Here is a 10,730-nt window from a genome sequence, read left to right as displayed (position 1 = left end):
TGGTCAACGCAGTTTTTTCATCCACGAATCACGTTACTATACAAAACGATTGCCGAGCGATACGCGCCTAACGTACCGACGTTAGGGATCCTATAGGAGGAATGCGCCATGTACATTGCTGGGGGACCGGAACTCGATTTTGCGCGCGAATGATTCAAACATTGAAATAATTATGAAATAATGAATTGCATCAAATACAGAAAAAAAATCAACTATATTTAATGATAATTAAAAATTTATATTAAAATAGAGTAGGTTACACGAAAAAATTATTATAAATTCAAGCGGTCCCCCAAAATTTTCAGCCAATGGCGCATGAGCTGAATATGAATGGCGCATCCCTCCTACAGGATCCCTAACCGACGTGACAAACTAGCGCCTTTTCTCCCTATACGGGAAGCACACCAATTAAGTCCTAATATAATGTAACGACTAACGTTCGAAAAATATCAGTCTTATATATGGCGGCCAAGAATATACTTGCTATTAGTTATAATAAATTTTATATTTTCTCTTTGGGATAAAATCTGAAAGTGAATATAATCTCTCCAGATAGCCTTTTTCCACCGTCCTGGTTCTCCACAAGTAGATACTACAGCTGCGCCCAGTGTTCTGAACGAAACGCTGTAGTTGCGGATACGACATCTAAGTTCGTTAGAAAGGCAGCAAATATCCGTTGTCCTTCTTCCTAATGCAGATATAATAAAACTTCATTAATTACAAATTTCTAATTTTGTAATGTTTGTTTTTCGTAAGATGTTCTCTTTGTTAATTAATCGCCACTCTCGTGTTACATTTCCCTCATATTTCCACCATTTACTACAGTCACATAATGCGCCTAATCAATTAATGAATTCGTGGGAATAATGCAACTTTGAAATTTATCCTATGCATGGTTCTACTTATATTAGATATGGCGAACCTATGACCCACGGGTCAGACTTTGGCCCACGCGTCGATTTTTGCTAAACTTTAATTTTTAGACGGAATAAAATTCTCTTCCCCTTTCGAAGGTCACATCACTCAACTACTAATACATATAATATAATACTATATAATATATATATATACATATGTTGTATATTTCACACTTTTTGTCTTTATAACGTATTGTAACACCGTTAACAGTATATAAAGAGATGTTTTTTCGTAAAAATTAATTGTTCTATAATAATTAGCGTTAATTATAATCGTTTCTATAATTTTCTGAAAATATAACTGCGCATTTTACCATCTATGTAAATATGAAACCGGAATTTTTGTGTAGAAAATACGCGTTTATCGTATGAAAATGATAAAAAATAATTTATTTGAAGTATTGTCCATCGCTAACTATATATTTTCCCACCGATAAAACCATCGATGCAAATAAGTAATAATCGGACAAAGCCAAGTTTGGTGAGTAAGTCACTGCACCAATGAAGCAGTTTGACACTAATTACATTGATAGCTAGCCAATTATGAGCAAATTTCGATTTCATATTTACAATTCTGGTATTCCGCACTTTAAACATATATACAAATGATTAATATATACAGATTGTTTATTATTGTAAATTATTTTATAAAATTTATTCTATTTTTGTGGACCTACACACTTCGTAATTTTCTGTTTTTAAACATTTTTCTAGCAGTTCTATGTCAAAAAGCCGTGTAGGTGCATCTCTAAATCTTTTCGTATTGATTATTCAATAATTTGGGAAAATTTCCATTTGAATTCTGCAGCTTCATTTACGTTTGTTAACAATTACTCTCTTTAAATGTTAAATTGATAAATTTCAAATCTTACCTTGAATCTTTCTGACTAGCTTGAACAGACTTTGAAGTCGGTAATCCCTTAAGTTGCTTATTGAAGACTAAGGACTCCTCTCGTATCAAAAATCAGACTTTGTTTTTGTTCGATCCATTTAAACAAAAGTTTTTTTAAAAAACATATTTGCCATGTCGACCCTTGTTCTTTTGTGGAATATTTTCTTCTCTAGCGATGATAACTGACATTTTTCCTTTTTTTCGATAATACGTAATACATTAACTTTGCCACTTTGTATTGATCAGAAATCTTTGACTCTGCATGTCTAATGATTTTTAATTTTTGTTTTTTATAGTTAACTGTTTATATTTGAATGGTTTTGTAATTATTTCTGTAACAAATAATAAAAGTGACATTATTCATTATACTAATGATTGATATTTTGTTATCTTAATTAATTACTATGGTTGATATACTGAATGGGAAAAGGCCACTAGGTAGACCGAGACGTAGATGGGAGGACAATATTATTTCAGGATTTGAAAGAAATAGGATATGAAGACCGTAAATGAAAGGATAGCGTTCAAGGACGGAACACTGGTGGGATTTGGTATTTGCGGCAATGAACTTTCGAGTTCCTAACGCCAATTAATAATAATAGATGACTACTTCGTCAATGTGTTTAATATATTATTTATATAGAGAAAGAGAATAACATCTATTATGCTGTATATATGTAAAGATATAGAGATTACAAGGAATAGAAATTTGAGAGAGAAATGCTACTTTTGATTTTTGAGAAGTGATTTAATGTGTATTAAGTAGGTGATAAAAAAAAAGTTTCTTATTTAAAAATTTTATATTAATATTATAATCGTTATGCATTTTAGCTATTCGACATGTATATATTTATTTTATGTGAAACATTGTTTCGAATAATAACAATGTTTGGTCATTTTAACTATTGTGACAATATATATGATGTAACATTTTTTATATACCAAAAATAATTTTTAATCTATTCTTATTTACTATAAAATTTAATGTTTGTGTATAAATTAGGTTTTAGCGTTGCAATATATTTAACTGTTACAAATATTCCAAAATTGTAAATATTAATAGACGGCAGACTAGAGTTGATGTATCTCATAAAATATAAGGCTATTCTACTTGCTTTGTTTAAATTAGAATGAAAATTTGTGAATATTCAAACAACTCTATAAATTGTGTATTAATATATACCCCAGCAGATGAAGGCATAAGAGAAGTTTAGAAAAAGGAATATCACAAGTGATATTTTAATAAATAGTGATTTATTATGTAGGCTTAATTTCCATAGACCTATAGAAAGAATTGTCAATTTTTTATCATTACACAACGAAATATTACGTGTCGGTTTACACGTAGTCAGGATATTATTATTAAACAACGAGTATTATAATATATTATCATAAAGCAAACGACATCATTTCGGACACTGTCCGTTACCACGCGGTAATTTCGTCCTTGGATTTTGAGACATTGGAAGAGATGCTCGACGTACTGCAGCGCCCTCCGCGGCTTGATAAGTACGGGCATCTTTGGAAGCAACTGTTGGCGAGATTTGGCGATACAGTGGCCCAGCGCCTTCACAGTTTGTTCTCGGGGCTGTCGATGGGGGATCGCACACCGTCTCAACTTCTTCGACGGATGCGCCACCTTGCCGGTAGTAGCGTCGGCGATGATGTTATCCGGGTTCGGTGGCTTGATTTGCTACCCCCACATATCACACAGCTCCTCCGCCTCCTCCGCTCTGCGGAGCTCGACGAACTTGCTCGAAGATAGCCTTATGGAGCACGCGTCGCGTGACATTTGCGTCGTTCGGCAGGCACCCTCCGGCTCGTCGCCGGCAGCTGGTACGAAACCAGCTAGTACCTCGCACGAGTCCGGTGCACTGCCGGATCAGGTCGCTGCGGAGCTGGCTGCCGTGCGCTCCAAGTTGTGAGGATTAACGGTGGCGATTAATCGCTCAATAGATCAGCAGCAAGAAATCCTGGCTGCATTCAGTCGGGTTGCGATATCTTGTTCATCGTCGCCTCCGCGACGCCTTTCGATCGCGCCGCCTCCACCTTCGGCGAGATCTTCACCTCCACCTTCGTCGAGACCCTTACTTTCGGCGAGACCTCCACCGACGGTGAGAGCTCTCCCTACATCGCACCGGTGGTGCCACTATCACAAACAGTATCGTGATCGGGCGACTAACTGCAAACCCGGCTGCAGTTATCGGGAGGACAATAATAAAAAAAACTAATCTCGTCACCGCACAAGTCGGCGGTAATCGGTGGCCCATCTTCGTCCGTTCCAGACTACCGCCTTCATGTCTTCGAGAGCTTGTTGCAGCATTCCATGCTGATCGACTGCGGCTCGGTAGTTTCACTCCTACCCCGCTGTTTTGTCTCGAAATCGCTCTCTTGTGACGAACTTCGTCTGATCGCTGCTAACGGCACCCCCATCCGCACTTTCGGTCGCCACCTGCTGACGCTCTCGCTTGGTCTTCCGCAAGAGTTCCAGTGGATGTTCGTGGTGGCCGACGTGCCAGAACCCATTCTCGGGGCAGACTTCCTTAATAACTCCGGCCTCTTGGTCGACATTCGTCGCTAACGCCTCGTCGATCCTACATCGGCTCGGGAATCGGCCTTGCATTTACGGAAGGTTGCCCTCCACGGGGTTGCTTCTGTCGCAGCTTCGTCAGACTTAAGCCATCGAGCCGCCTACGACTCGTTACTCGCCGAATTCGCCGACCTCGCTCTGCCTTCAAAATCCGGGGCTATGCTTCAGGGCTGCAGTGTGGTGCACCGCATTGTTACGGCTGGACCGCCCGTTTTGGAACGTTCGCGTCACCTTGCCGGCGAACGCTTAACCGCGGCTAAGTCCACCTTCGACCGCCTGCTCCAGCAAGGAGTTATTCGGCCGTCTTCTAGCCCATGGGCCAGCCCACTTCACCTCGTGGCAAAAGCCACCGGCGGCTTCCGAGCGACAGGCGACTATCGTCGTCTAAACGCCATCACGTTACCTGATCGTTATCCTCTCCCCGTCATCGAAGACTTGCTCGAGGATGGCTAAGGTAACTCGGTCTTCTCGGTCATGACCTCCAGGAGGCCTATTTCAAATACCGATGGCTGAATCCGACGTCGAGAAAACGGCCGTGACTACGCCTTTCGGCTTGTTTAAGTTCCTTCGAATGCCGCTCAGCCTTCGCAACTCTTCTCAGACCTTTCAGCGGTTTATGGACTCGCTGCTTCGAGATCTCCCATTCGTCCGCTGCTATATCGACGACCTTTGCGTCCGGTCCTCCTCGCACGAGGAGCACCTCCACCATCTTCGGGTCCTCTTCTCTCGTTTGCGGGAGGCCGGACTTTCCTTCAAGGTCGATAAATTGCAGCTCGGACTTCCCAGTGTTGTCTTCTTGGGTTATCGAATTGGCATTCGTCCTCCGGAGCGTAAGGTCCTCGCAATTCGGAACTTTCAGAAACCCGCAACGCCAAGAAGCTTGCGGCGTTTTTTAGGTATGCTGAATTTTTTCAGACGGAGCTTGCCGCATGCCGCTCATACCCAGGCACCGCTCAACCAGCTCCTTCGTGGTCTTCCCATCGGCAGTCGTCGACCGCTCATCTGGAACGATGCAGCTGACCGCGCCTTCGAAGACGCTCGGCGCAGCCTCGCGACAGCTACGGAGACAGCCTTCCTTTCACCGTCCGCCCCGCTTCGTCTCGCCACCGACGCTTCCAATTCGGCCGCCGGCGCTGCGTTACTGCAGCTTATCGACGAAGAATGGCGGCCCATCGGCTTCTTCTCGCAGACGCTGTCTTCAACGCAGGCTCGCTACAGTACCTACGATCGGGAACTACTGGCCGTCTTCCTGGCGGTGCATCACTTCAGGCGAATCCTGGAGAGTCGTCCGTTCACGGTGGTGACGTATCATCAGCCGCTCATCTATGCAGCTCGCCAACCCTCGGATAAGGCCTCTCCTCGACAACAACGGCACCTTGACTTTCTGCTGCAATTCGACGTCACGTTCCAGCACGTCAGCGGCTCAGACAACGTCGTTGCCGACGCCCTCTCCCGGACTATGGAGGACGCTCCCGTCCCGGACCGGCCTTCGGACGACTCCACGTTGCCTTCAACGGCGGCTCCAGTCTGCGCCACGGTCAGCTTGCCTTCAGCGCTTAGTCTCGAGGCCATCGCGGATGCACAAGCTCGCGACGACGTGCTCCCATCGCTCGCAGCACGCACCTCCCTCAATATTCAACGCCTCATCCTTGGAGGAATCAAAGTGGCCTGCGATTCACACGGCGGTCGAGTTCGGCCCTACTTGCCTCACTCTCTTCGCAACACCGCCTTTGAGGCTATTCACGGTCGCGCCCACCTCGGTGTCCGTGCCACGGTACGTGACATCTCGTAACAGTTCGTCTGGCCTGGTCTTCGTAAGGACGTCACCGTCTGGGCACGCGCCTGTCTTCCGTGTCAGCGCTCGAAAGTCTCCAGGCACAATCGTGCCGCGCTCTCCCGCTTCCAAGCTACGGAGAGCCGCTTCGAGCATGTCCACGTCGACATCATCACGCTGCCCCAGGTAAAGAACTTCTGCTATTGCCTTACGATAATCGAACGTTTCACTAGATGGCCAGTAGTTGTTCCGCTCGAAGACATCCGGGCAGAGACCGTCGCTAAGGCTTTTACGTCGGCTTGGATCGCGGACAAGGGATGTCCGCTCACAATCACCTCCGACCAGGGTACTCAGTTTGAGTCATCTCTCTTCGCAGCGCTTGCTCAAGCCTCGGGAACCACGAGGATCAGAACAACGTCTCACCACCCTCAGGCTAACGGCATGGTAGAGAGATTCCATCGCACTTCCACTCGTGCTTTTCGGCCTTCGGAACGCCTACAAAGAGGACCTTCAGGCTTCGCCAGCGGAGATGGTCTTCAGCACGCCGTTGAGGATCCCCGGCGCTTTCTTCCCGCCGTGTAGCTCGCCTGTCGACCACACCTCCTTCATCGGCCGTCTTCGGTCCCTCATGGTAGCTCTGAGTGCCACGCCGGCTTCTGACCACTCTCGACATCGTCCTTTCTTCTTTAAGGACCTGCAGACATGTACGCACGTCTTTCAACGAGTGGACACCGTCAGAAGACCGCTTGAACAGCCTTACAGCGGACCTCATCGGGTCCTCCGCCGCTTCAGTGACAAGGTCTACGTCATCGAAGTCAACGGCTCGGAAAGGACTGTCTCCACGAACGCCTTAAAACCGGCGTACCTCGACACGTTCGACACGCCAGCGCGGACATCTGCTCCTGCTTCGTCGTCGTCCTCTCGTCCTACGGCTGCTCCCGGACTTCCACCTACGGTGCAGACCTCGCCTTCTACCTCCGAACCTGTCATCGGCACGCCACCACCATCTTCAGCCGCCGCCACACGGTCACCTCCTGCGATCTCCAACAGCGGACAGCTTCGGCAACGTCATCGACCGAACATTCTCAGAAGATCTTAGTTTCCGTTCGCCTCCGGCGTCCGGTCCAGAGGGGGAGTGACTGTGGCGTCCCGCACCACCTCGGTGCTGACACCTCTCGGTCGACTCGTTAAGTTGCAGAGCTTCTCGCCAGGACGGTGCAGGACACCTTCCTGTACGCCGGCACCAACCTACGCAGATGTCCCTAGCGGCCGCCGGGAGTGCGCGCGTCCGGCGGTGGCAACATCTGCTCGGCCACGTAGCCGGTCCAGGAAGTGGCAGCACCTGATTGGCCGAGGCATGTGGCGTGATTGTCACCTGAGGTTTCGATTGGCGGATCAACGTGGCGTGATCTCGGCGCGTCTGCCTCCGCGCCCAGATGATCTAGGATTCAGCGGAAGCTGAATCGATCTCGATCATTATCGTGCGGTTTGTTGAATTATACAGTCGACACTTTTGCTTCCTACGTGATTAATTATCATTGTCTTCCTGTTCTCAATTTTGTGTCTTTCATTTTCCTGTGCTTTTCTCTCTACTCTTCGTCAAATTCTGTTCTGTGAGGTCACTAGTGACAAAAAGGAAGTTTTTCCTGGTCGTTGTCCGGCGTTGGTGATTGGTCAATTCAGTGGTCAGTAGCTAGCCACCCGGCGCGGCCTCTGGACTAATTTCCACAGTAAGATTGAGAAACTGATTAACCAGTGATCCCATTCGTACGATAATTATCGTACGCGTACGATAATTTGAGGCCTTGTACGATCCAATTTGGAATTTCGAAAACTTGATGACCTTTTTTTTTTTTTTAATCATCAAATTTTGCAGGTGCACCCCCACCACCACCACCAGCACCGCCACCACGATCCTTGTACGATCTCTGCAGGAGCAAGCATTTCTCCCTGCGGTACGCCGTTTGTACCGTTTTTACGATAGGGTTTTGAACTTGATGACTTAAAAAAAAAAAACAAAGGTCATCAACTTTGAAAAAGTTGGAACTTGCACTCTTTTTCCAGATTTTGAAAATCTCGTCCGAGAAATTATCGGATTTCAAATTTTTCCCGGGGCGTACGATAATTTTCCGGCGTGTACGATAATTTAACGCCCCTGTGTCGATCAGACGAACTAAAGTCTCTGGGATCACTGTGATTAACGTATAATCAGAAACGATTTCAATTGTTAAATTAATAAATTTTGAATAATGGTTAGAATGAAATACTGCTTCAAACCAAAAACAATTGTATTTTACAAAACTTACCATTCTTTTAAGACTTCTGCACTGTTTAATCCGTTTTGAAGCACGTTTTTTTGTAGCAGTTGTTTCCAAATTATTTGAAGTCGAATTTCGACTCTGTAGTCGATTCCGTAACATTCGAGCCTGTAGTCGTTTCCGTAACATTCGACAGGATTTACATCTTGGATTAGCTTGGCTTCTTTTATAAGTCTCACCACCGATAATCACATTTTTACAAAGTTTGGAATACCTGAAAATTAATGTAATTATTTTAATTAAATTCGTATGAATCCTCTTCTTAGTATGCTCATACATTTAATTATGTAAAAATAAATTATCCTTACTTAATACTGTCAATCTGAGTGCCAACACATAAAGGCCATCTTTCCACTGATTTCAAGTAATCATAGACATTACTTAATGAATTAATTTTCTCGTTTAGAGGCAGTTCTTCATTGTTAGGAAAAATAACCTGAAATAGAAGTTAATGATTGTTATAAAAAAAAAATAGATGTATCTACTCGGACATTAATTAATACATACAGTAATAGATGTATCCTCGTTTAAGCGTAACCGAATTTTGATCTGCTGAGTTGTTGGATCCATTCGCATAAATACAAATCCATTGGGCTTGGGTACATACAGCCAAAACGGCGGGATTTTTGGAACTTTGATTTCTTGTAGATTCTTCGAATCCTTAGATGCGTGTTGACTGAAAGGTGGTTCTATCAAGTCTTGTTTACTTTGAACACCAGCACCTATTAGATTATTAGAAACATCTTCATATGCTAATATTTTCTGTGGCTCGATGTTGTTTTCTTGCATTTGAAACAGCTGTTCGTCTTCAGAATTATTTGAATGTAAGCTTGGCTTTTCCAGTTCATCTACAGTATTTGTTAAAAACACATGTTCAAATATTGGAATAAACTGATGCTGAATCGTTGGTAAAGCTTCTTCTTTAAGCTTTTTTCTTTCTGTAGGCATATACATGGTCTCTCCTTTTATGTAAAATTTTTCGTACATTTTTATTTGGTCCTCTTTAAAATGGAATTGACAAATGTAATCAGTAGCTTTTAATTCAATGCCCAACGAAATTTTCCAATTTTGTAATCTCGCCGGTGTCTGTAAAATTAGATAAATAAAAAATGAATATGTCTTCATTGATTAAAAAACTTATAAAAATGAGCAATTATTTGTAAAGTAAATTTTTCATAAAAAATTGATTTACATACTGTTGGTTGGAAATACGAAATAGACTGAGGCGAATAATCTTTTCTGTTTTTGGATTTACGCCCACTTGGACAACTTTTCACAACACAAACTTTACCCATAACTGTTTTGTTATTCACATACTTTTTCATAAAATGAAATGATAAAAAATCAATAAACGTACTATTCACAGTTCACGAAATAAAATCACTCTAGCTACACGTTTTCTCATAATAATTCTTTAAGGTTATATTTACTATATTATTTTGTACTATGCAAGTGTTGAAATTTTCAATAATTAACTTGTAGCGTCCCGCATCTACTCGGTGCTGACACCCCATGGTTGACTATCCGTAGCTCCGATGTCTTGCACCAGGACGGTGCCGACATCTCGCGGCTGCTAGCGCCAAGTTCGGCAGACGTACCCAAAAACTACTAGAGATGCGCGTGTCTTGCAGCGACACTTTCTGCCTCGGCTTTGTAACCAGACCATGATGTAGAGGCGGCCGATTGGTCAGAACTCGCGGCGTAATTGCGCCTGGGAATCTGATTGGTCGGGCCTAGTGACGAACATCCCGGATCATCTCCTCGCTTCTCGGAGATCATCGATCCAACGGATTTCTCGACAGGAGTTCGATATCACTCGCTAAGCTTATCAGTCGACTGCGCTTGCTCTCCCTTCCATATCAATTTATCATTCTGTATCTCATTATGCGTGTGTGTATAAATTCTGTATTTTGTTGAATAAAATCTGTTCTGAGAGATCACAAATAAAAAAGGTGAGATCCCTTGTCGTGTCCGACTTTTTCATTGGTCGTTACGGTGGTCAGTAACAAGCCATTCGGCCCGCGGTCATTGAATTTCCCACAAACTACTTTAGTCGCCAATAATATTAAATTATATTAACTCGGCATACTTCAATTCGTTTACAATTGCTACATTCATACCATATCCTTTGTCTACACCAACGCCATTCTGGAAGGTTTTTGAACTGTTATTTATAGCATACAACTGGACACTTTTTCAAATTTTCTCCCGTATGTATGAGATGATTCTCCTTACCTCT

The 10,730-nt window shown here is 43.7% G+C and overlaps 1 protein-coding gene across 2 annotated transcripts; it reads right to left on the bottom strand.

Moving 5' to 3' along the window:
• Window positions 1-486: 486 nt before the first annotated feature.
• LOC107067961 (uncharacterized) lies at window positions 487-10,029 on the bottom strand. Of its 2 annotated transcripts, XM_015323912.2 has the most exons (6): window positions 9,688-10,029; window positions 8,999-9,577; window positions 8,800-8,927; window positions 8,480-8,705; window positions 1,790-2,141; window positions 487-688 (listed from the first exon to the last, which is right to left on the bottom strand). In XM_015323912.2, exons 1-5 carry the CDS (start codon window positions 9,814-9,816, stop codon window positions 2,136-2,138), a joined length of 1,068 nt encoding a protein of 355 aa, XP_015179398.2. In that variant the 5' UTR covers window positions 9,817-10,029; the 3' UTR covers window positions 487-688; window positions 1,790-2,135. The 2 variants fall into 2 exon arrangements, with proteins under 2 accessions (XP_015179398.2, XP_015179399.2); XM_015323913.2 differs by lacking the exons at window positions 487-688; window positions 1,790-2,141 and adding an exon at window positions 2,518-8,364.
• Window positions 10,030-10,730: the final 701 nt, after the last annotated feature.

Source organism: Polistes dominula, unplaced genomic scaffold (assembly GCF_049000335.1).
Source record: "Polistes dominula isolate Pdom_NZ unplaced genomic scaffold, Pdom_raw_medaka contig_17, whole genome shotgun sequence".
NCBI classification, from domain to species: domain Eukaryota; kingdom Metazoa; phylum Arthropoda; class Insecta; order Hymenoptera; family Vespidae; genus Polistes; species Polistes dominula.
The sequence above is the reverse complement of the archived record's forward strand: the minus strand, read 5'-3'. Positions and strand labels throughout refer to the sequence as shown.